General features: G+C 30.7%; 1 protein-coding gene across 2 annotated transcripts; it reads right to left on the bottom strand.

Moving 5' to 3' along the window:
* Positions 1–821: 821 nt before the first annotated feature.
* Positions 822–26,830, bottom strand: VGlut (Vesicular glutamate transporter). Of its 2 annotated transcripts, none has more exons than XM_070653112.1 (12): positions 26,785–26,830; positions 26,347–26,409; positions 26,029–26,211; positions 5,829–6,111; positions 4,134–4,397; positions 3,794–3,817; positions 3,427–3,514; positions 3,016–3,368; positions 2,772–2,957; positions 2,529–2,714; positions 1,516–1,692; positions 822–1,459 (listed from the first exon to the last, which is right to left on the bottom strand). In XM_070653112.1, exons 3-12 carry the CDS (start codon positions 26,103–26,105, stop codon positions 1,241–1,243), a joined length of 1,857 nt encoding a protein of 618 aa, XP_070509213.1. In that variant the 5' UTR covers positions 26,106–26,211; positions 26,347–26,409; positions 26,785–26,830; the 3' UTR covers positions 822–1,240. The 2 variants fall into 2 exon arrangements, with proteins under 2 accessions (XP_070509213.1, XP_070509214.1); XM_070653113.1 differs by lacking the exon at positions 26,785–26,830 and adding an exon at positions 26,605–26,750.
* Between the last annotated feature and the right edge of the window lie 880 nt (positions 26,831–27,710).

The following is a 27,710-nucleotide window of genomic DNA, read 5'->3' as shown; positions in this document are numbered from 1 at the left end:
TTTTAAATTTACAGTGTAATTATCTTTTTTTGCCATTTTTTAATATTTATTATCATTTAAATTAATTAATTCGACGGTGAGGCTAAGTAAAACATCTTCATGCTGTATTTTTTATTATTTTTTTGGTTTTGTTATACAAGATTTGATTGTGTTTTGATGACTAGGAATTTTCGAGGATAGACATACAATTTTTTTTTTCTTGAATTTTAGTGCCTTCTTGTTAACAACTGCAATGTAATAAATTATTTACAAAATACAGGAGAGATTAATTAATTAATTTAAATAACACATTAATTTTTTCTTATTGATTCCATTTTTTTTGTTTAAATACCCAGAAGAAATGAGAACTAGCTAACACACTTGAATTTTTAAATATACTTTAAATTGCTTAAGCTTAAAATATCAGTGTGATAATTTATTGTATGAGCTATAATTAATTAACGACATCGTTTTTTTTATGAAATATTTACATTAAACACAAAATCATTGTTCAAGTCTACTCGACGGCTTTTGAGTGTCAACAGAAAAATCATAAATAATAGATAAAAAAGCAACAAAACTTTTAAAAATGATTTGGAAGAAGTTGTTTCAGTGTTTATGAATGAATTTCTAATTTTGAGTCTCTTTTTGACCTTTAACGGATTTTTTAAATTTGAAATTTATCAAAAAGAATATAAATTTTTCACTGAACGCACTCAAAGAGTCATTTTGCAATAAAATTGCTAATTTCAGTGAAATTAAACATAATTAAGTCAATTTGTGGTTTAAACAAACTAAAAGTGAGTTAAAACAAGTTCAATTACTGAATAAATTATCGTAATTTCAAAATGAATTCAAATTTCGTGTGTTTTTTCATCAATAACCTTCAAAAAGTGTAAATTAAAGGTAATTATTATGAAACCAATCATTAAGCAACATTCAATCTACAAAAACAAATCCAAACTTACTCTTGCAAGAGCTCAAAAGAAGAAAAATTCATAAACAATGAAACGATTCAATGAATTTGATCACATAGATTAGGCATAGTTGTATTTCCATTCAATATTTTGAACACACTCGTATTGTTTTCATCATCAGCTCATTATCAAATTTTCACTTCATGCTTAACGCATATTTAATAATTATTGGTGTTGTTAACATAAACAATTAACTAAAATTAAACTAAACTCATTCTTTAACTGTCAATTGATAATAATTTCATTCTATCTAAGTCAGATTCTCATTATTAATTAAAACTTTTTTAGTATTGATTAAATCCGCGTTCGTCTGCGGTTCCATGCATGTATGTGTCTGTTGCATATGGTTGTACAGGCGCTGCTGGCATGATATTTTGTGCAAATGGATTACCAACAACAGGTGGAGGTGCACTTGCGAATGGATTTCCGGCAACGTGCTCGGTAGCTCCATATGAAGCTACATTCGTATGATTTATTTGCATGTTCATTGCATTTGGATCATTCTGTAAATAATTTTAATTAAGCAAAAAGTTTAAGGATTGAGTTCTGGTGTACTTACAAATGAAGTCTCTTTAATGGCACCAGCAGACACTGGATCCCAAGCCTTTTGCTCTTCTACTGTTGGCTCAGCCCATGACTGCAGCTCTCCAGAAGCAAATATACCATAGAATGTTATTCCTGATAAATGAACACATGCGGCTATCGTAAATACTGTCGTCCAACAACTTTTATCTCTCTGTTAAAGAAAAATTAATCACAATAATGCAGGAAATGAGAAAAAATGACTGCCAATTTCATTGAGAGAATAGAAGCATTAATAAAAGTTAATAAAACGCATTATTCATCTCCTATCAAACATATTACAAGCTCTTCATTCCTTTTTAAGTTTAGTCGTGCGTAACAAAGTGTGAATATTGTAGTGTTAGCAACGATGTCGGATATTATTCAATACCTTTTTACCCTCGTTCATGCATTAACTTTAAATGTTCTATGGTTAGGGATTCTTGGATAAATTCTTGATATCATGAGTCGAGCTTGACTGATTTTCTAGAGCCCCTAAATCTCCATCCTATGAATAGTCACATTCACAATCACATAAAGCGGATCTTTTTATAAAAATGAGAAAAATCTGTCTCGCTACTCAAAAATAGCATGTCATAAATACCTTACCTCCCACTCTCCCCATTTCATTCAAAATATATCTCAATGGAAACTGAGTGTATAAATTAATATTGTGCTGCATCAACGATTTTTAAAATAAGTAAAAAAAGTATTTTTTGACGTCATAAAACAAAGTTGTTGATGCGTACGACGAGGGTGGAAAACAAAGTGTAATTTGTATGAGACATGGAAAATGTAATAATTTTTGACTGCTAAAGAGACTCACATCAGGAGATGAGAATGAGTTTCGTCTTTTTTTCACAGCGGTGCTTTTGTGGAAAATCACACAACCATGAAACATCATCAATTTCATTTTAATGGATAGACGGAGGAGGAGTTGGGGGATCTCTTATTGTTCTTATGAATTTATGTGAAAAAGGCTGATAATAAATTATGATATTAATAGCTTACCTGATCACTCGTTAAGTAGTCAATAGCTATGGGACAGAGAAGACCTGCTATCGTTCCAATTCCATTCGATAAACCCATTAGAATACTAGCGTATCTCGGTGCAATATCTAAATGATTCACATTGTAGCCCGATATGGCAAATCCACTGAATGCAACACCGAATGTCAGTGCTGTCACGGCACCTGACTGGAATCATATTGAAATTAGATACATAAAGGATAATTTAATGATGTTGGAACTTACACCAGTAGTTGCATGAGCTACAAAAAGGAAAAATAATCCTTCGAGTCCAAATCCGCCACAGTTGAATAATTTTCGTACATTTGTTGTTGACATGATACCATTTTTGCGTAAATGATCAGCCAACATTCCGCCTAATGGTACAATAATGGTCATCAGCAAATGGGGCAATGCACCGAGAATACCAGCCTGGATTAAGATAATTAATTACAGTATATCCTCAAAATGTGAAGCATAATCTGCTTACCTCAGCAATTTTATATTCAAACTTATGTTTCAAATATTTGCTCTGATACAGCACGAGAAGATAAAAGTTCCATGATCGACAGAAATTGGCAACAATGATAGCATAGACAGGCATCGATCGTGTAATCTCATGCCATGGTGTTGTTGCAAATGTTGGCATTTTAAGTTTCACAGATTCACCTAATGACTTTTCGATGTATTTCAATTCCTGTATTGTTATTGCGGGATGATCTCGAGGCTTCTCAAAAGTCAACCACAGCCAGAATGTATACCATACCATACCCATTACGCCATAAAAATAAAATGCTGCTTTCCAACTTATCCAACTAGTTAATATTCCACACATTGGCATACCTGGTGATGATAAATGGGTTAGATTGGTATGGAGGTAAGGTTTGAAGGTTAGAATTACCTATAACAATTCCAGCATACGATCCGCTGAATGCCATTGTCGCTAATCTACTTCTCTCAAGCGGTGGTGCCCAAAATCTCCAAATACCCTGTTGATACAGCATAGTAAGTTGTGGAATCATATAGGAACAAATAAAAGCAATAGTCTTACCTGTTAATTAAGGAAAAATTGGTTATTCAAAGGATTTATGAGTATTAATAGTCAAATATGTCAAAAATGAAACAAATTCAGCTCATTAAAAATCCACAAAAGAATCAGATTAAATTACAAAAATCATAAAAGAACTGAATTCATTCCATCATAAATCTAAATGTAAAAATCAAATTAATAATTTAATTAATTTCCATAATTGGAACGATATAAAGACATGACAGGCTGGATAGGTGACACCCTGAAAAGAGATGAGAGAAAAAAGTCTAACTTTAATGACTGAAAATTCAATATATTCATCACAATATGCCCTTAAGATATATCCATTCACAGGATATTAAATAAAATCTGGATTGAATATAAGGAATTATGAGCACAAAAGGGATGGAAAAGTCCTTGTTGAATAGAATCATGTAATATATCAGATTTTCGACGTATTATCATTGTTATTATGTATTAAAAAATATGGCAACATATATAAATCTCTTTAAGTTCCTTTTCCACATGAATGGATACATTTTAAATTCATTTGTTTTGTCAATGTTAAAGCTTCTTACCTCAACGAGTCCCTGCAACACACGAATACATATGATGATTGCGGGAAACTCAAAAGCTCCTGGCAAAAATAAATTGAGAAATGCCGAACAGGCAATGGCAGTTCCAAAAATTCTATTTGCTGGAAATATAGATGCTAAGAAGCCACCTGGAATTTGAGTTATAAGGTAGCCCCAGAAGAAGGAAGAATCAACAGCACTCTCTGTCGCTACGCTCCATTTGAATTTGATTTGATTTGGACCTAGTGTTATGTTTGATGCATTAATCTGGTTTGTGGATGATAAAGGATGAATCATCGTTAGTTAAATTACAGTTATTGATAGTTATAGGAGTTATTTTAGGCTCATATTGATGAATTTAGAATTTATCAAAATAACGGTAAGTAAAAATTCAAAAATTTCACAAAAGACGTTCAGTAACTTTTGAGTTCGTTCAGTAAAAGGCTCAAAAACAAAGAATTTTCAGAAAGTAAACTTATTCATTTAATTAATAATTTCCATTCTTTACAGACTAGATTATCGGCAATTGTCATTATTACAGCATAGCTTCAGCAGCACCATCAGCTTTACATAAATAAATCCAAGAGCAAAACCATCTCATACATCATTTTCATCATAAAGAGGGAGACGCTATGGAGTCAACAAACACATTTATATGTAATATTATCATAATATCCTTTTTCTATTTTATCCTCATTTAGAATTATACTTTTTCTTTTCAATCTTACACAATAGATGGTTATCATACTTTCTATTCCATTTCAAACATTTTTTTCAAGCCATCCATTCAATCATTCAACTCCTACCCCCGCCTATCAACGCACAAACATAAAATTCATAGCATCAATAAATCCATTCAGTAGATGGGAAGTGAGAAAAAAAAATTAAATGAGCACGAAATATACAGTCACATTTTCCATTTCCTGTCAACATGTCGAACCGGATACGATGTGGATGGAGGAGATCTATGAATTGTATAGTATAAGGCATTGGAGACGTCTCTATTGTGTTTGATGGCAAAGTGCAAAAAACCATTTTTTATTTATGTTTCACTTTCGCACCATAAAATTCGTTATTAATGCTTCAGGGCATGTGACTTGAGGACAAAAAACATTTTCTTCTACTTAGTCAATGACACTACTGGAAAGGGGTGGATATTATATGAACTGTATTAGTCAATGACATATAACGATACTAATGGAAGTTCATCATTAATAAATACAATTCTATAATTACACCTACGATTATATTCATGCATATCAATTTGTAACATGACTTTTCACTGAATCTTCATGCACAGAGCACATGGTAGTAGGGTATGTTGATCAGATTAAAGATAATATGGGGGATGTTTATTTTAAAAGCATTTCCCGTAATCGTGAAAAAAATATAATGATATATAAAACATTCTAACTTGCTCGTTCACAGTTCATCACCCCATATAGATTGTCTTTTGAGCGTGCTTCATTCAGGAAATGAAAGAAGAATGGAAAGGGGAAAACATTTATTGTCATCAGAAGGCAGAGAGAGAGAGAGCGTCTGGGAAGGAGGAAAATTGTCATAAAAAAATATAAAAATTGTCTAAACATTAACAGACATAATGAATACAATTTTCATTATATGAGCCCATAATGCAGATTTGGCATAGTCTGTAAGTATCCAATTAAGAGTAATTAAATCAGCAAAAATAAAACTCACTCCATGTTCTAACTGTAATTTTGCCATTCCCATATTACATCGCATTCCAAAGGAAATAACGAATCCTAAACATGCCATTATAGCTACTGTATAACGTTGTGAGAGACATGGACATTCGGCTTTTGCATATTTATCGATATGTCGCAATGGTGGTCTTTCTATCTCTTCGAAGGACATTGGCGATTCAGGTAAATTATCATCGTACATTCTACCATCACTATCAGCACCACCCATTTGTTCATATCCACCTGGCTGGGGCACTGAGAATTGTTCTCGTTTGAACCTGGAATGAGGAATAAAAAAGTTTAGCAAATTCAATTAATTTCTGAATCACGATAAACAATGGACAAGTGTGAGAGTTGAAATTTAATTAAAAGACAATTGAAGAAGGCAAAAAAGTACTGACTGAATTAAAGCAACGACGTTTTCCATTACCATTATCCAATTTTACCATTGACTCTATAAATGACATTTACGAACGTTTTCATTTCAACTTTTTATTTTTCATGCTTTTGGTAATTTATATTCAAATCAAACTGTGAAACCACTTAATGTCATTTGCCATTGAGCTCAACATTTTCTTCTATTTTTTCATTTTCATCTTACATGTAAATAATGAAAAAAGGAAATAAGATCGTCATGAATTTTAATATGCTTACAAATTTAATGTTGTTGCTGCTGAGAACATTTTGCGAATCTTCTTCCTCCTTTTTTTGGAGTTCTTTAAGGATGTAAAAATATCTACTGAATGTGGGACGATATCTTACGCCATTTGAATAATAAAAATATTTTTGGATAGCATCCAAACAGCTGTAAAGTCAAGAGTCTTGCTGTGACGTTCTTAAGGATAAATTTTAAATTTTTTGGGTTGCTGGGTTGCCAAGGTACAATTTTAAGGCTTCAACAGACGTAATTCTAGAAAAATTGTCGCCAAGATTCAATATTCACCTTATATAATCCCATCTGCAGTACAGCAGGGATTGTAAAGTCAGTCTCTAAATCATCAGAAATAATGTCCATAACATGACCTCTCCCCCATATGAGCTCATGTATTAAACATTATGTAATAAATAACATCACAATGACATCTCAATTCAGCAGCATATATATGTAGATTGGTCACTTTTAAAGGATACTTTTTATGGCATCTCATTTACAATTGTTACATTCTTGTTATTTTTAATAAATTCAAGTGCATTATAACACCTGAATCATGATCATAAAAGACCATAAATACAATGACTTCTGTGTAGGGATATCAATTTGCTAATATGCCATAATATAGCACACACAATGTATTTTCATTCAAATAATGTATATAATGGAACCCCACACAGGCATATACAGCATGCATCGAATTTCATCGCAATTTTCACCACAGAAATCTCAACGTTTTTTTTTTTATTGCTCCATAGGTATTGAATATCAATTGTGTTCAACAACAAATCTGTGCGATGTTAGGATGGGAATAGGATGAAAATTAGAGGAACGGAGAGGTTTTGAGAAGGGAAATTTTGAATTGTGAGGGTTTAAGGCGCATTTTGAAGATATTCTTTTGATAAGGGCTGCATGGGACAGACATTTAGATGTATTATCAATCTGTATGGGTGTCTATGTCCATTTTATGTTGCTAGGGTTAGTCTGAAGCAGTGGTGGGCAACCTGAGTGCTGTGGTACATTATAGTGTACGATTTCGGTCGAGGATTTCCGTCAAGGTGTACAGCGGCACGCTTTAGTGTACGATTTCGATTGAGACTTGTCACCAAGGTTGTCCACCACTGGCATAAAGGATTAAAATCAGTCATAACCCAAATTCAGCTCTTATCTACCAAAATATCCCACAAAATTTGAACTTTTGATACATTTTAACATTCAACCTAGACAAAATAAACACAAACTCACATGTTCAAGCTGTAAAATCCATAAAAAACCAATTTAACATTATTGGAAAATTTGTTTCTTAAAGATTACGATTTCATTCGATGAAAATTGAACCCCGTTGAAAATAGGAAAGGAAAATTTCAAGAAGGGAACGTTAAATTGAATAATGGAAAAACATTTTACACTTTTTATTTTGCCTACACAATTATTTAAATCCTTTTAAGTCGCTGAGCAACGGTAAACGCGTCAATATCATACAAATTCACTTTTATGTCTTACACACAAAGCGATAAAAGAGAAACTTAAATGATTGTGCTGTTTGTAAGGAGATTTAATTTAAATTTATATTTATCCTTCAAGTGGCGTTCCTTAAGGATTCTTATTCCTATTTCTCAATTTCTTACATCATACGATGAAATGTAAGCATGAATATCATACTATGTAATATAAATCTTCATTATCTCATTTTAATTCACCCTCAATTTAAATAATTTTAGAAATGTGTAAATAAATTTCGTACTTTTTTCCGGGCGGAGAACATTTTTTTTGATGACATTGGCGATAAAATTAATTTTGCTTGATTTACATAAAATTTTCATTAAATGATCTTGATGATTTTGATGCCAGAAAAAATTCAAATTCTAGTGAAAATTGATTCTTATCAGAAAATTGAATGTTCAAATGGACAGCTATTAAATTTGCTCGTATTTCAGTTTAAGCTTGTTGAAGGAATATAAATGATTTGTGCTGAATTGAGCTGAATTTGCTGAATAAGCTGAATTTTATTTAATAGATTTTAATTGAGATGAACAAGCTGAATTGAGTTGAATATGCTTAAAAGTACTTAAATAGCTGAATTGACCTAAATATGCTTAATATCGTGCCCATCAAGTAGAACGGTGACCTAACGAGTTTAGTTAAACACTATATATGGGTTTTTTGTGCTAATTTGTGAAAACAAGAAAACAACTTTTAAAAATTTTGTGAAGGTTCCTGCACCGAGATATGAGCATTTAAAGATGCAATTTTTGACGTTCTGGAAGTCAAAATGTAACTCCAACATAACAGCACCAAAAAATTTGAAACTTTGCTGTTATTTTGTGCAACCCATACCCAGTAAAATAAGTAAAAAAATTTTTTTTTAAAATAGTTCCGCTACAGAGTTATATCCATTTTTCGATTTAAGTGCCGAAAAAGTAGTGAAAAACTCGAAAAATTTTCACACTTTTTAATCTGAAATCTACAAACCTTCACCAAAATTCTTTAAATTTTGCCTGTTTTTTGTGCAAGAGTTACCTAACAAAATAAGCATAAAATAATTTTTGGATGTAGCTTATGTGGTAAGATATAGCCGTTTTCCCGTGCAACCTAAACTCAAAAAATTCAAAGTTTTTTACAATTTTGCATGGAAATTACGCAAGACTTTACCAAAATTATTGAAAATTCTCCTGAATATTGTGCATATATTAATTGTTCATAAAAAGTTTAGTAAAATATAATTTGATTATATATAGAAATAAAGCCATTTTCCTCTCCAAGATAGCGAAAAAGTTAGATTTTTTTTAAAATTTAAGCTCTATCTTCAACAGGAAGTAACAAAATTTTTTGTAACTATGTCTGATTTATTTGCAATCATTACTAAATGAAACAAAAAAAGTTTCAAAATTTTAATCAAGATTTGAATTTCTGAGAGTTAAAAATATGAAAAAATAGAGATTTTTAATACTTTTTTACACCTTCATATATGAATTGCCATAATTTTTCAAATAAGTTTTTTTCAAAAAATCTTTTTGCTTTGTTTTATTAAGTAATGTTGGCAAATAAATCAGACAAAGTTACAAAAATTTTTGTTACTTCCTATTGAAGTTAGAGCTAAAAATCTAAAAAAATCTAATTTTTTCACTATCTTGGAGAGGAAAATGGCTATATTTCTATATATAATCAAAAAATTATATTTTACTAAACTTTTTATGAACAATTAATACATGCACAATATTCAGGAGAATTTTCAATAATTTTGGAAAAGTCAATTTCCATGCAAAATTGTAAAAAACTTTGAATTTTTTGAGTTTAGGTAGCACGAAAACGGCTATATCTTACCACATAAGCTACATCCAAAAATTATTTTATGCTTATTTTGTTAGGTAACTCTTGCACAAAAAACAGGCAAAATTTAAAGAATTTTGGTGAAGGTTTGTAGATTTCAGATTAAAAAGTGTGAAAATTTTTCGAGTTTTTCTCTACTTTTTCGGCACTTAAATCGAAAAATGGATATAACTCTGTAGCGGAACTATTTTGAAAAAATTTTTTTGGCTTATTTTACTGGGTATGGGTTGCAAAAATAACAGCAAAGTTTCAAATTTTTTGGTGCTGTTATGTTGGAGTTACATTTTGACTTCAGAACGTCAAAAATTGCATCTTTAAATGCTCATATCTCGGTGCAGGAACCTTCACAAAATTTTTAAAAGTTGTTTTCTTGTTTTCACAAATTAGCACAAAAAACCCATATATAGTTTTAACTAAACTCGTTAGGTCACCGTTCTACTTGATGGACACCTTAATATCTGAATTGATCTGAATTATGTGAATTATTTTGAACTTGCAAACTGAATTGAGTGTGCTGAATTACACAAAATAGCTGAATTGAGCTAACTAACTGAATGTTGTTCTGATGGGTTGATTGGTTGAACTTGAAAAAAGTGCTGAATTGAGCTTAACTAGCTGAATATTTTTAAAAATGTGGAATCGAGTTAAATCAACTTATAAGTACAGAGCTGAATTGTTAAAAATTTATTGAAATTTCAACTATTTTCCACATCCAACATCTTCTATCAGCTATTGAAGGTCACAACTTGAAATTCTTCCGTACTCAAATTCGAATTCACTAAATATTTCAAACTAAAACTCAACAAGGCATTCCAAACATTCTTTTTTTAATATCAACAGGTCGTATCACTTAATGATATGAGAATAAATTCATTCTCCCTTCCCTTAAATTGCTTTTCATGCCTACCTACCAACTTACTTTTCATGAAATTCTTCTTTCCTGAAGAGGAAGAAAAAAAATCATTGAATGAAATTCATATGTCCATAGGGAGTTGATATATATAAATATACCGTATAAGTGGATGTTTATATTCACTCCCTATGTTGTACATCAACGACTGATGATAATGATGGTGATGATGCGAAGAGGTATTTCAGACGAAACAAAAACGTGGGAAACAAGTGAATAATTTATGTATCACATTTATTGCTTTTACAATCTAAATAAACTCATAACGAAATTACACGTGGAAATAAAAAGGAAGGGAAAAATTAATTTTCGTGCTTGAAAACACACAGGAAAAAGGCAACCCCTGCATGTTATATGCAACAGTGTTGAAGGAAAATCACCAGCAAGAAAATCATTAGTCTGTGGCTTTTGATGAATAATTAAACAAAAAGCAAAATTGTTAACAAACTGTTAATTTTGGATTTTAGTGACTTACTTAAGTGAATCATTAATTTCATTTGTATGCTCGGTTTATTTCATGGGAATTTCCATCGTCTCGTTAGAAAGTACGGAAGAAAAATCAATTTTAAATTCTTTTTTTGTTAAATGAAATGGAAGAAAATGATTTTGTTATCATAAGAAGTAAATTCTTTCCATCATATCAGTAAATATAAGTTCATTGAATTGGAAACCAATAATACGTAAACTGATTAATGTCGGCAAGTCGAAGAAATGCCTCATTTCATCTATCATGACCGCGCTCCATCTGATTTATCAGTTTCAATTTTCTCCATCAATCTTGTTGCTATTGTAAATAGCTGTGAATAGTGTGGGTTAACAGTTTTTTTGTAGAATTCTTGAAAGTTGTGGTTAGCTGTCGGTCTGGTGGGTTAGTGTTGTGGACACTATTAATTCAAAGACTCAACTGAATGATTTTCAAGCCTTTTTTGCAATTTTCTTGAATTTCTAAGTATTTGAAAATATTTAACGGATTTTAAATTTTCAAACTTTGATTTGTTAGTTAAATTCAAAAATCCTTTTAAAAACTTCAAAATAGGACCAAATTCGCTTCCAAACTCATCCCTTACATGCTTCCCAACTTCCCTTTTGTCACTTACTCACCAAAATCTGAAGATTCATTTTCACTTGTTTTCATTTTGGGGATTTTTTCTTCGTAATATAAACACACACAATATTTGATTTTGGGATTTATCTTTCTGCTCTTTTAAGCTTCCTCTCTTTATTGAATGGAAATCTTTACTTAAGTAAATATCATTTTGTTGTACATTATTGGAAAAGAAATATACTCGATGAAGTAAAATTCAATACATGCATTAAAGAAATCTTTATTTTTGATTCCTCTATTGTTACTGCTTGTTGTTCTACATTTATATAACGATATCGATTTTAAAAGGGGAAAATCTAGTGAAAAAGCAATCAAGTGAATTGGCAAGATTTTTACATTTTTTTGATATGTGAAGTGTATTGGATTGAAGGGTTTCACTACCAATGTTTATAGTTTATCAATGCTGTATTGTTATCAAAGTACAAACAATTTTTCTTGCCAATCTTGTATTTTTGTATGTAGAGAAATTTACTTTTAATTTAATGGAATTTAGAATTTTAAGGAATTCAAGTAAGATAAGCAAAATTAATGAGTTTTTTGAAATTTTGAGGTTAAATCAATAAAATGTAAGAAATCGAGGTTTTGTAAGGATGTAAACATGTCTAAGTAAGTTGTGTCTTCATATTAGACTTAACTAAATTTAGTTATTGTCATTTTTAAGTAAATTTTTGATATTTTTCAACATCCAGGGGTAATCAACTACAAGAAAAATTAACATTGTTGCTTTACCCTCGTGAAAATTAGTAAAACAAAGCCAAAAACATTATTTATTATGAAAAATAGCAACTTGCTTTGCAATTTGGTAGCAAATTCAACTAAAGTACATAACCTGATCTTGTTTGCAACTTTAGACAAAAGATCCAGCATAAAAGTTTACATTTTAATCTAAATTTTTGTATAATCCGCAAATCCCATATAGCAAAAACCTTAAAACCACAAAACCATACAGTCATCAAGTCAAAATTCCAACAAAATCTCATATTCACATCAAAAAATCCAAAGCATAAGAAACCTTGAAAGTTAATATCGTTAATGTATCGTCGTCACAGTTTACAAGGAAAGAATAAAAGGAAATCTTTTGTGATTTTCACATTCTATTGTTGAGCTTAACAACCACAAATAAAAAATGTGTTTTAAAAAAAGTTACCGAATGGGAAAAAATAAGAGAAAAGTCTAGAAAATAAAAAGCATGTGAAGGTAAATGATGAGGAAAATACTTTGTCATTATGAGGATGTTTTGTTGCGGTAGAAACCAAAAAACGACTTCATTATGACATCAAACGATAACTATGGTAAATGATGAGGGTGGTAAAACGGCAACTCATTGAGATCCTCATAATTTAATTAAAATTTCATTAACAGAATTTTTGCGAATGAGCCGGGAAACTTTTCCTTATTTTCTGATATGATACAGGAGGAAACCCAAAGAATTTGATATTTTTGAGAGACTTAATCCCATCAAGGAACAGCAACAAAAAAGTTTTCACGCATCAAATCCACCCTAGCGTAATGTCTTCATCTCATCAGATGAAATTGTCATCATTTATCATTATTATTTTTACTTACTCACTCACTTATTGATGTTGATAGTATGAAAAACACTTTGCAATAATTTGTGATGCTCGTTATACTCGAAAACATCACATCTAATGAAAATAAATTCATTTCGGCATCAACATTTTATTTAATTTTGATAATGAAAAATCAAAAAAAAAAATGCTTTTATGGGTGGGTGGATGTAATTACGTTTGGCATAATGACGCAGTGGGAAGTGCTTATGTTCTTCTAAATTTAATTTCCTGCTTTTATATTTGCTACTCAAAATAGAATTTTATTGCATTTTTTTTATGAATAAATTTTCTAGCTCAAAATACACACAAAAAAAGTTTAAGTCAATATTTGAACTTGTTTTTTTTATATCCATTAAAATGTATCAATCCTAAATTTACAAGTTTGCATAAAGTATGGAGATTAAAATGTTAATTACATGATATTTAGGTACAATGTGTACACAAATTTTCTACAATCTTTCCTACTGTTTAATCGACATCAGAACAAATAAAGGGTGGAATGTGAAGATAAAAACTCATTTTACTAGTTAAACAAAAGTCTATTTAATAAATGGAGATTTTATTTTTATATTCAGGATGAGGATTTTGAGGAGAATTTGAATAAAACGCATTTTTATGATGATTGAGTTCAAAATTTAATGTTTTGATATCGAAATTTGACTTTCGAAATTGTTTTTGATATCGAAATTTGACTTCTGAAATTGTGTTTAATATCGAATTCAGTTTTCGAACTTGTTTTCGAATTTAAAATTCGAACTAATTTTCGAAATTCAAATTTTCGATATCGAAAGTCAACTTTTGAAATAATTTGAATTCGAACTTTGAACTTGTTTTCGAACCAAAATTCTGTAAAATTATTTAAATTTCCTTCAAAATGACCTACATTCTACAAAACATCAAATCATCTTCCATCAAAAACTCAGTTCATGTTTATTTTTCATACGTACATTATTAATAAATATTTATCTCAACTCTCCTGACTATATTATGAACTTTCCACACGATTCCCCTTCCTATTTTTTCATTTCCCAACATAACTTACATTATGAATATTGATACAATCTGGCAACATCCTCAATTCTCATACTGATTTGATTGAATTTCCGCTTCAATTCCCATATACGGCAGGAGCAATTTATGACCGTTTTATTTCTATTGAAGGAATCATATCGACATAAGTTCCATTCAGTGATTTATTTATTATTTTTCTACTTCTTATGAAATATGAAAAGTTTTTATTTTGATGAAAAAAATAAAATTTTCTACGGCTTGAAAGGAATTTATTGTGGAAAATATTATTATTGCCTAGTAACTAATCTCATTGAGATGCTGGAAGTAATAGATGGAGGAGGTCCAGAAGATGGAAAAATTGAATAACTTTTTTAATTGTTTTTTTGAGTACTTGACGTAAAGCCTTATTAGTTAAAGGGCAAGTTGGATGTTGATGTGTAGGTGGAGATTTTTATATGAGTGATTTAGGTCCATTTTTCAAGGGAATATGCGCAATTTCTGTAAATTTAATCAAAATTTCAATTTTTCAGAGTTTGAAAATTTGAATTCTAGAAATCCGTTAAAATTTGAATTTTAAAAATTCGTTTAGGGAACTGAAAACATTTTTGTCTGTCAAAATTGAAATCGAAACAGCACAAAACCAGCAAAAACATCTGAAAGACGAGCTAATGTTTGAAATCTCGAATATGTCACGTTTTTTCCTTCAAGAAATCTTGCATCAATAAAAATAAAATAAAATACAATTTCGAGGATATTATTTGAAGTAAATAAAAAACAGAGATTTTTATGGAAAAAGGAAAAAGAAATTTGAATGTACACGAAATGGGAGGAACAAAATAAAGGAGAAAATATCAAAAAGTACTCATACATTTGTTAACATTAAACATTTCGAGCTGTAAGTAACTTCCGTAAATCTCCAATTTCAAGGATTTTCATTCGTTACAGAACAAATATTTGAACAGAGCAAAACAAATGAAAATGTATTTAGATGATGGATCAGAAAAATAAGAAGGAAATTGCCGTCAAGGGTCGAATGAGAAACTTTATGGCAAATTATCTTTCTCATTCCTGCCCCAAAAGTCCTGACCTGAAAAGATCAACAAGCGTGTTAACGATAAAATACTCGATATTAATCCTCAAATAGAGAGTTAATAACTATAAGGATAAAAATTCTTCCGATATTATGTTTACATAACAGAGAAATTTCATTTCGATTGCCTTCACAAACTTTTCTTCTTCGTTTCTGTTTGTTTCGTTCTTATTTCAACAGTCACGTAGAATCTTTTTGTTCGCAGCTCGTTATCACATCTCTTCCTTATTGTTCTCTTCCTTTAATAGAGTTTTGGAGCAGAAGTGGACTCAAATATGTCACTTTTTGAGAATTTCTTCTAGAAAATGCTTCAAAACAAAGATTTATATTTCTAACGGGTTTTGAAATTTTAAATTTTATAAAGAAGATGCAGAAAAGATGCGAAGACATTTTGGAGGGAATTTCTTTGGATCTTTGATTTGAAAATTCATTTAAGTTTGAATTTTAGAACTAATATCATCTTAAAATGTAAACAAATACTCAATAACAGTCCTAAGACTGTCAATATTAAGTTCAAAACAACTCAATTCAAAATTCACTGGCCCACGTAAGTAAAACAAATTAAAATTGAAATATTCTCATTCTTCTCCTACATAAATACACTTTCTTATTGCTTTTCCAACATTTCTTCCTTCTTTCTTGTCTTTCATCTCAGTCAATAAAACATTTTCATTATATATTGTTATGCAATTGATGTGAAAACATCAAAATGAAACGAAAAAATTTTTTCTTCTCTTTTTCCTTCATACTCATTAGTATTCATTTCATCAATAGATATGATAGGCTTCGTTCCTTTCACATCATGATAATGATGATAATATAATTGAAATTCAATTGAATTTTCTTTTTATTTTTATCTCTTCATCATCTTTCGTTCGTGTTTGAAGAAAACAGTCCTATGGAAGTGATAAAATAAATGGAAAAAAATTCATTGCCCGTTTACTTTTCCACTTCCATCTTCAACTTCTTGAGTTAATAAAACACCCAGAAAAGTTCTTTGGAAGGTGGGGAAAAGGAAGAAATTGCGATAAGATCTTGTGAAATTGAAAAATTATTTCGTTTAATGCAGAAAGTTTGTAGGTAAGATCTTTGAAAAATTATATCTTAATGACGCATGTTAGATGTCGTCAGAAAGCGGAAGGACTAGGGGCTTCAAGTTGCTGAGTTAAGGATGAATTCGTAATGGATTGAAGCAAGTAGCAATTCTAAACCATGACCGAGAATCCAAAAAATCAGCAAAATCTCACCAAATCAAGCAAAAAACCTCCCCGGAATCAACTTTTGAGGTTAGAATCCCTAAAAACCATAAACACAAAATCACACATGATTTATTTCATTGCATTTAAAGCTCTCCCCTTTATTTCCTCTCCACGCAATGGATTTGTTAATGTTAGGTTGATGTTTACGGTGACGGGAGGGATTAAATTCATATGTGTTTGAAGTTGTCATCATTATATGTGGATTAAATAGATTTCCCTCGAGAGAAATGAAATTTTTTTTTTGTTTCTGTTGCTCGAATCCTTTTTTTTTGGAATAAAAATAATTATTTTTTTCATATAAAACTCATTTGGATGAATTGAAAATTTTGCGCTTGTGCACCGACTCTATCCAAAAAAGTAAAAGAATCTCATCCCTGCTGGATGTTTGAGACGAAAAGAAGAAGAAAATCAGATATATCGATATCACTAGATTTCCACTCGAGTGAACATCTAAAGAGGATATTAAAATTCAGTAAAGTCAATAAATGTCTCATTCTCCTGCTTCCTTTTTTGAATTTTTATGTATCACTGTGCGGAAAAAGGAGACGAAATGAATGTCGTGAAGGGAGGAATGAAACATTTCTTTTTGGCTTGAATAAATGAAATTGTTAAAGATTTCTCTCTTGGAACATGCTTAATGCTGAACAATAGGATATTAGCCGCGATAAAAATGTCTATTTATGAAGTCAGAATTTATGATTTATGAGATAAAGTTGAGTCATCAAAATTGGACCGAAATGAGCAATTTTGGGAGTTTTGGGTATGAGTCACCACAATAAATGGAAATTGACCTACTTTTGAGATTAGAAGTTTCTAAATTTTGGCGGGAAGTTAAGTTTCATTGAATCAAAGCTTGAATTCGACTCGGATTTTGTCGACTCGACTATATAAAGCTCGACTCAACTTCAAGCTCTAGTTTGAATTGATTCAAATTCAAAATGATTCCAATTCATTCTATCAGATTTTAAGGAAGCTACAAAAACAATTTAACTCTTTTTTTCATCATCACAATCTAATGCTTAATGATTAAGTCTTCCCCTTGCATTCCCAATAATCTGACACTGATTTATTACATCAGGCATTAGTGTAGCGTAAAAAATGTTTTCCATCTAATTTAATTATTCAATTTTAATTATCTAAATACGAAAGAAATGCTGTCGGGAAGAAGATGAAGATACGAGTTGATTAAAGCTTGATAATAAAAGGAAAAAAATCTCTTGAAATAACATTTACTGCTATTATCCTGATTATCATCAAATTCACACAATCATTAAATCCCAAAAGACATTCTCACCATCCTTTCTAGTTTTTATGGATATTTTCCATCCTTTTGTGACGATCCGACAGCAGTGAATGGCGAGAGGAAATTCAATTTTCTACCTTATATTTTTTTTCTTCCTTACTTCCTTTTCGTTTGATTGCGAGATTACTTTTAATTACACTTTGTCCTTGCAATTTTCTATGGAATTTGTATTGAGAGGATTAAAGGATGAGTTCTGTATTGTTTCTTTGCTGTTCATGCTGTTTTGTTTAAATAAAATTAAAGTTTTCGAGATTAATTTTGGGATTTGATGATTCTTTTGGGTAGAATGGCACGGCGGGGGTGGATTTGAAGCTGTTTGGGTCGATATAGCCGATGGTGACTCAGAATTAATGGTTTTACACTAGATAACGTGACTTAATGACTCAAGATCAATGAAAATGTATCAAATTGGACAATTATGCATGTTTAGGACTAGAAAAGTCTTAAACTCAAAACCACATGGACTGAATATCGTCACAATGGGAGTCTAAAGCCCTCCAACACCGACCATAACCTCCCAAGCATCTCTATTCATTCAGCATTAATCAAAAAACTTTCCTCATCTCATTTAAAAATAAAAATCAAAAAGGCAAACATTGCAGAAAACTTTTAATGAATTTTAACAGTCAGTGGTTCAAGCATAGCAAGATAAAATTTCTGTCTTGTCACTGAACATGAGAAAAAAAAATCCCCACGCAAACTGATATAAAATAATATTTTTTCATGCCTTTCATGTTGTTATGTAACAAAATATTTTATATTTTTGTGTCTGTCTTGTTACTGATACAGCATGAAATTCTGAAAATGTAATTTTTTTGAAATCCGATTATGGCCATCAAAGTCATTTTGTGTGTGAGTAGTAGCGATAGGGTAGTTTTGTTCAGGATGTAGAAATATATATGTATAAATAAAAAAATTTCCTTTGAGGTATTAAGTCTCACCAGAGAATGAGAGGCAAAATATGATTCATTGCAGAAATTTGAATTTTCATGGAGAAAAGATTATAAAACTTTTTTTTTTGCTGTTGTAGGAAGTCTAACAAATGACTTAAGTAATGCAATAATTTTTCATAAAAAACTCAAATCTCTGCTTTTTTGTGCTGCACGTTGCTGGTTTTTAAAACTCTCTAGGAAGAATAAAATTTAATGCAACGCTCGATAAATTTTCATGAAACTTTTTTCTCGGTTTATGCGCATTATAATACAAGTTTTGCATTTATTATGATGATTAAGGGATATGAGGGGTGAAACCAATATTTTTTATCTGATAAATTGGTTCAAATTATCTTGATTTTGATGATTTAGTTAGAGATTTTGGTTAGTTTAATATTTAACGGATTTTAGAATTTTAAAATTTTCACAAGTTTTGTTTACATTTCAATTTTTCGAGAAAATTCTTAAAAATTCAGGAAATAAGCCATAACTCATAATCTAAATCATTTATCATCTCAAAGCAAGCGAATAATCTTCAAAGTAATCAAATGTTCAGGAGTTCAAGATGAATCTAAAGATTTTCAACCTTAAAAACAGAGTCATAATCCATAAAATTTTATTTTACAGCCAATTCCTCTTAACAGTCAGACAAAATTCTTTTTAACAAACTTTCAACATAAATCTAGTGCTATAAAATAAATTTTCCAACAGATAAAGCAGTTAATAATGAAGCCCGTAAAGTTCCCAACATTTTTCCTCAAGTACCAAGTTAATTATGCGTTGTTACGCAACGGTAAGCTGATGAAAGTGCTTATAAACATCATAATTCTACCAAGAAGTGAGCTGAGGATGTTTGATATGAAAACATTGAATCAATATTTCAATAAAAGCAGTGATTCATATCAAAAAATATTTCCTTAGTCCTTGCCAAACATAAATAGAAGAAGGGAAAAAAATCGATGACAAAACAAGAATAAATATTATTTCTTCTTATGCTTCTCACTGCTTCGTGTACGAGAGAAAAGAAAAGTTCTTAACACAAGACTTGAAAAGTGGAAAACGAGGGAATCGTGTTGGCGCCACGAGTTCGGGAAAAGGGTCGATGCTTTTGAATAATACATAAAAACTATATATGATACAGCCTCTTTGACGATTCCGAGAAGATAAAATAGAACGAAAAGAATTATTATAAATGGTTTTTATTTTATTTGTATTCTTTTCGTTTTTATAGCACTCACAAGCTTGTATGTCGAGGGAACAAAAGTGAAATTAGCTAGACATTATGTCGAGACACGGAGACAGTTTGGAGTCGTTGAATGAGATGATTTCATCATGAAATGTTCTGTTTACAACGTCATGAGAATCAAAAATAGTTTTATTGATTTTTCATATCTTTTATCCTCCTGCATTGGATGTTTTATCATATTCATGAGACTATGAATGATTCTGCTTACTACATCATTCTAAAGCATAAAAATCTCGAACAAAATACAAAGTTGATGACTTTTTTTCACAATCAGAATGTTTTTCATTTATGTGAGGACATAAATCTTTAATTCTTCACCTCCCACGCACATCAAATGGAAATAAATTTCAATATTCAAATTAGTGCTTTAAAATAGGGATTCGAATCCAGTAGTCAAGTGCTGTTATCGATTTTAGTGCCAATTTTTGTGATCTACACTTTGCCAACTAAGCTATTAAGGCAGTTCTACTTTTTTGGGCAGCTTCCCAAAGAAATTGACTTTAAAAATTGAAGAATTTATAAAATTGTCCCCAAAACTGTCAAAATTCCTTAAGAACCCCTAACCTTCCAAACAAATGAAAACATTAAATGTATCATCCCATCTCTATTCTCTTCCATCCTCTTCACCATTCCGCCTGTCTATGTAAATTTTTTTTTGTTTTATAAAATTTATGTGCAGCAACATCAAACTACATAATAGCATCACATAGCTCACGGTAGGATGGTAATGTTCATTTAGATAATTTTTGCTGAACATCGACAAAAAAATATAGAAGAGATTTGCAACAATGGAAAATGAATATAAAGTGCTGACGATGAATAAATTTTAAAATGGGAGACTGACTTAAAAAGGGGACAAATTAATTGATTTCAAAGATATATACAGACTCTCTTTTATATATATTTTAAAAGCACACTTGAGAGCTGATAAGAGGATTGTTCATAGAATATTTTTTTCACTCTTCAGTTCTATCTCGATTCAAAGAATGGAACACATGAAGAAGTTCGAGTAAAACCACAATTTTTATCCACTCGTACTCAAGTGAAACTCATTACCATATCAATTCATTGATGGATTTTCATTGTAATGGGTAAATATTGTATTCATTTCTGTAACTATTAGAGATTGAATGTCTGAAAGCATTCCAATCTGCTGGATGATTAAAAGCAAGTTATTTGTGATGGATGATTGAAATGGAACTTATGCTTTAAAAATTTGAGAAAATGTTTTTTTGTTGAATTCTTAATGCATTCCTTTTCTGAAATGGATTGTTAAGTATCCATGGTAAATCTTGGTCGATGAAGTTTAGATCAAACTTTTGAATTAATATGGAATTTGTAAGATTTTTTACTGATATCTTAGTGTTTGAAGTAGAATTTGCAGTCTTATCGAATCTTAAAAAGTCTCTATTTTGAGTAGTTGCTGAGGAGATTGATCAGCAATGATTACTTGATACAGAATTAAATAAGGACAATGTTTATTGTTTGAAGTCAGAAAACAGACTAAAATATTTACAATTAGGGGTCAACAACTATAAAAGGGGAAAATCAACTAATTAATTGAAGATGCAAATATAATTTGAATATTAAGCGACTGTTGACAAATTCTTAACAGTACAATTAAAGTCTAATTGAAGTCTTCAATTCTAAGGTTCCCCATCAATGAATTCTAATAATACAAAATTCCAAAAAAATTTCGCACTTTCCAAATTTTTCACCCCAAAAATTCAAAAACCATGACAATTGTCATTTTCCCTTCAAATTCCGTGTTCTTCACATTCCATTGACAAACATTTTTTAATAAACTTCATAAAACGTCAATAGCTATCTCACTGTCGCATACTTTTCAAAAAATGATTATTAATATAAATTGAACAGATGAAAAAATGTTGTTTTCGTCTAAGACGAGTAAAAAAACTGATACGTGATTAAATCCCGATATGAGCTTCGATTCTTCACAATGATGATGAATAAATTTGATAGAAAAAAATGAAAAGGCATAATGCTGTCACCATGATACTTCCAAAAATTTGAACATTTTTTTTGAAGAATTTAACAAGAATGAGTAATGAGTTCCGCAAAAAAGGCTGTGAGTTGAATACCAATTAGGTAAAAGTGATGAAGTATTTAAAGGAATTCATCAAATAGTTTATTGTTGATAATTAATATTTAAAAGGTGGTTGATAGTCCCCAGTGAGTGTCGTTTTCATTAAATTGTCACAAAATTTAAGGCACAAATTATTATCTCCATAAAATTCATGACCTCTCCACAAGCAAAATAAAGAATATTTTCTGTCGTACAAAGCGGCACGAGTAGTAAGACGAAATTAGAGCATCAACATAAATCCTTTGTACGTGCCATGAAAATTATTCTTCTTTATACATGAGACGAAAAAATAAATTTTTATATTATTTGTAGGAAAAATGGCATCATTACACTTAAATTATTTATGAACTGAATATTTGTTGCTTTAAGAATATTTGCAGCTCATTTAATAAATCCAGATCTGTCGTGCTTTATGACAGCAATAAGATTTATTTTTGGAGGGTTTTGAATTTGTTTTAATAGCTTTAATCTCAATTTATGGTTTGAATTGATTGTTTAACGGTCATTTTATTTTTGAATTTTGACGGTTTTTCCAGTTTTTTCACTGAACAAACTTCGGTTCGTTCAGTAAAATTTGAAAAGTTCAATTTAAATCAAAACATTTAAAAAGGTAAATTATGTATAATTTAGGAGCTATTAATCACTTTAGTAGATAACTAAGTAGTTGTGACTGTCAATAGCTTCAAAATTATTCAATTAGAACTCACAATTTCACTGTTTGACCAAATAATCTTCAATATCTGTCATATTTCTGTATAAACTCAAACATTTTCACAACTCTCACTTTCCACATCACAAAAGTCCACTAAATCCCTAAAAAATCCTCAATTTAAACAGGCTATCGCCAAATAAACAACTGCTTGATAATCACAACAATCTCATAAAACACTTTATAATTGAGATATCATTTAAGAGTTTTTTCATCATATTCCTGCATAATTGAACGTTTCCATGGCTGTTAAATGCGATAGCAACTTAATTCTCTCTAATTATGGTACTTTGCATGCAAAATTATATACAACATTGTATTCTACATGGTTATCATTTAACTGAATTGTTTTTAATAGGCTTAAAAATGCTTTTATATCCCACACCCTAACATATATTCCACTCATCTCATGGTGAAAAATTTATTTTTATATGAAGGGAGACAAAAAAGGAAGTAAAAATTTTTCATGGAAATTGAATCAATGTAAATGAAGTTATAAATTTTTCCTGTGTTTTCCTACTTCTTCTTCACATTTTTTTTGACGACAATAAAGTCTGATAACATCTATCTATTGAAGTATAAAAGAATGAGGAAGATATTTTTTATTTTATGGGGTTGTTGTTGCTGTTGTTTATTCATCGGACGCAAGGGATGATTATTATCTTGTAATATATCAAAGATTTTTTATTATTTTGTTGTGTAGATTGAAATATTGGATGCTTCTGTTGTTCATTATTGAGGATATTTAATCATCCTGGATATTATATTGAAGTACGCAGTCGACTTTTTACTTTTTTTTTAATGAATCTTATCGTGGATCTATGAGTTAATGAAGATATTTGTTGATTTATAGATTATATCATGTTTAGATCTAAGAATAAACAGATTATTGAGTTCTCTTGGTGGCAGAACAGCTAAAACAACATCATTTTCCATCTACTGGATCATTTTCTACTCAATTTAACTTATTTAACGCAAATTCCAAACAAATTAGTCAAATATTGATCCAGAGAGCTAAAAACACTTTAATTCATCGAACTCTATCCACATATTCCCATGAATTCAATCATATCTACCACAACAATTCAATATCTTTAAGGAAAACTCCCTTCAATACCTAAAAATAACTCATACAGAACATTGACCGACAAACAAAATAGCTAACATTCCATCCTAACATCATCATCATCACTACCAGACTATTGCTCACTTAATGTACTATCGATTTCAATATTTCGCAACAACTGCAATGACTTCTTAAAGAATTTTCCTTCAATTTTCTCTTTCATCGTCATCAGATTCGATATATATATTGAAGGAATCGATTCGATTCATAAAGACTCGATGAAGTGAAAAATATAGAACTTTTCTGTACTAATGCCATCATGTCGTTCATTCTTAGCATGCCAGTCTCGTTTAATATGATGGCATTTACGTTCACTTTTGGCCTCGTCTAAATTCATTTAGTCGTCGTCTCATGAGTCATGACTTTAATATCATTTGTTCTATTGAACTGCAATGCAACTTCTTCGCATTACTTCTCGTAATGATTTGGAGGGAAATCGATCAAATTCAAGTATATTTTATAGACGAAGAATGAAAGTCGCGTCTTCTTGCCTTTATTGTCGATAATACATGCAAGAATTGTAAGAATCTATGATAAAAAGAGGGAACCAAAAAAAAGGTCCGCGACTTTTTTATAAAAAATTTTCATCACGTCCTTATATCGGCGTCTTAATGACGGCGAGAAAGTTTCTTCTACATACAATTTGAAGGATGAATGTCTTCATATTCCTTCAAATTATCGAATTTCTTCAAAAGAAAAAAAAAAGAAATTTGCAATCATCACTTGCCGTACTTATTTTCAATTTTCATCACCCGCCCATGATTTAATTCGACCCCTAGAGAGAAATTTGTTTTTGTTATTCGCAGATTTACTTATTGCTCAGTTAGTTATCAACCGTAATAACATAAATAAGATTGTTATTGTGGTAACAAAATAAAAATTTGATATCCCCAATAGAATTCCATCAGTAATATCGAATTATGCTTGATGATTTATGCGACTTACATTTTTCATCCCTATGAAGGAAGACAACAAGGCTGAGAATGAGGGGTAAGATTTTTTTATTGTGAATATGAGAAATTGTAAATCCACTTGACGGATTTTTTTTTTGTTTTTATTTTTATGAAAAATAGTGAAATTTTTGCATGATTTTGAGTAAGCGGATTAAGTTTCAAGGGCTGATTACTTGAGAAATTCATTTATTTTCATTGAAATTATTTTTTTGAGAGGAGATAAGCATTTTTAACATGCAATTCTGATGAATACAAAGTAGGCAGATAGACAAGCAGTCATGTAGAATCCATAAGGAGTTTATATGAACTACAGGATCTGTAAAGTTCTATATGAACTGCAAATGAAGGATTTGGATCAGTCAAGAATGAATTTAATGCCAAGTGACGAATTTTCAAAGGTCAAAGTGGTTTTTCCATACAAAATTGTCGATTTGCAGAGATTGCAGGAGTTAACAAATTAAACCATTAAGCTACCAATCTAATTTTCCAAACGGTACAAGGTAGTTGCTAGTTAACCATTACGTCGCTGTACTAACGTAAGACGCGAAGTGATCCAGACGACACTGTGACGTCTGGTTTCGATTGGGATTTTCGACGAATAATGTGGTTTGTAGCAGTCAGAATTATTACTCTGAGGAAACGCAGAAAATTCAAGTTCTCATATGAAATTTGGACAAATTAAAGACAATTTCTAGTCACTAACTATAAATGTCGAGCCGACTTGAGTCGACTTTTCCATAAAAAATTCGAGTTGACTTCGATCTATAATTAAATTCTTTCACTAACTTTGACTGCATTCCTATCCAATATTTGCAGTCTTTTCTTGTCTTACTCCTCAAACTTCAACTCTCTGACACAGATCTGATCAAAAATTAAATATCAGTTACTCACCCGCCAAGGACTCCACCGACTTTTTCTTTGAGTCCATCTTTAAAATTGTCTCTAAGTCCGTCACGAAATCCATCCATTTTTATGCTTCCTTAATTTATTTTTTCTTTCTTCAAAAAAACAAAAAAATAGTTTTCCAAATTCAAATTTTTCAACCGTTGATTTTTCTCTCCTTCTTCGCGTGAACTGAATATCGAAAACGGAAACGGAAAGAAAAGCAAGAGCATGAGACATAAAAATTTATGCACTGGAATTTTTATATTTCGCACACACAAGATTCTTTTTTATATATATTTTGTAATCCTCAAGACCATCACTTACAGTTATATAATGCTCAGCGTATGAATTGCCTTAAATGATCACTTGAGCATTACACGCGAGAATCTGCACATAGAAATGAAATATTTCCACATCCACAAAAAAAAAAATATTTTTTAGAATTAAAAAAAAATTGAAATTAAATTAAATAAATTTTAAAATAATAAAAAAAAAATCACTGCTGACACCCGAAAGTCGAACTGCGTCGACACACACGTGGTTGTCAGTTCTGAGTGCACTTGAACAATGAATGTTACTGACAGAAAAAATGTGTATTTCTTCGAAATAATTCTGAAGCAATGTTCACAATTTCCAGCTCGCTTCTGAAAATTGCAAAAATTGCTGCCGTCTGGTTAATGCCGTAAGAATTTGCTTAAGCAGTGTATACACAAAAAGTAAAAAAAAGGGAAACTAATCAATACAGCTCTATGCGTCTCTTACACATGAAACACACAGGCAGTACGCGATTATCAGCACTCAACGGTCGACTCGTTTCTGATGCTTTTCAATGTGATGCTATGAGAAAAAATTTTTATGCTCAATTCATTCCATCCTGCTCTGTATCGTTATGTCCTTATCAGTTTCTATGCGACAACAGTCAATATACTTTGTCTGTTCTAACACTTTAGCTTATGGATGTGATGGACATGCGCAATTGAATCTTCCCACATACATCAAGAGATGTTGTGGGGTTGGTGTTGTCTTTTGCTACAGTTTCAGTTGCTGAGTTATTATTATATCACTTGGATGTTCGCCCCCCAACTCCACACAGAAGGTGGAGCTTCGGATATGCTGTTTGGCATTTAATAAAAAAATCATGAAAGAGCAAAAAATTCTTCTTTTTTGTTAAAAATGTTTGTATTAAAATCCCTGGGATAGGAAATTTATAGCGTAAATACGGACTGATGGCTTTAAATGATATTCATAAATAGACATTGAAGCGTGGAATGGAACAAAATATTCAAAATCAATAATTTTTGGGGAGAAAATTTCTTACCTTTACAGTTATTCGCTACATAAAGTTGTCAAGGTGCCATTTTGAATTATTTTTTTATTGCTGTAAAACAGGTGATGCCTCTTGTATTGGATACTTTGGTTTTTTGGGACTTTTTGAATGTTTTACAATAATTTAGGAATTGTGCTCGAATGTTCTTAAAAGCATTTTGATTTCAAGTGCTGTCAATGACTTCATGAGCTTTAAGCAATTCTGAATCATGCCTTATGCATTTTGATATTTTCTTCTTTTCATTTCTAGTAGGCATAATATTGATTTTTGAGTTCACACACGAGTTGCCACAAAAATGGATCCTTTTGTTCATTTTCACAACAGTCTGAATAGGTTATATTCGTCTTCAAGCATTATAAAA

Source organism: Chironomus tepperi, unplaced genomic scaffold, assembly GCF_022539635.2.
Source record: "Chironomus tepperi strain 1889 unplaced genomic scaffold, CSIRO-AGI_Ctep_v1 contig_67, whole genome shotgun sequence".
In the NCBI taxonomy this organism is placed as follows: Eukaryota; Metazoa; Arthropoda; class Insecta; order Diptera; family Chironomidae; genus Chironomus; species Chironomus tepperi.
The sequence above is the reverse complement of the archived record's forward strand: the minus strand, read 5'-3'. Positions and strand labels throughout refer to the sequence as shown.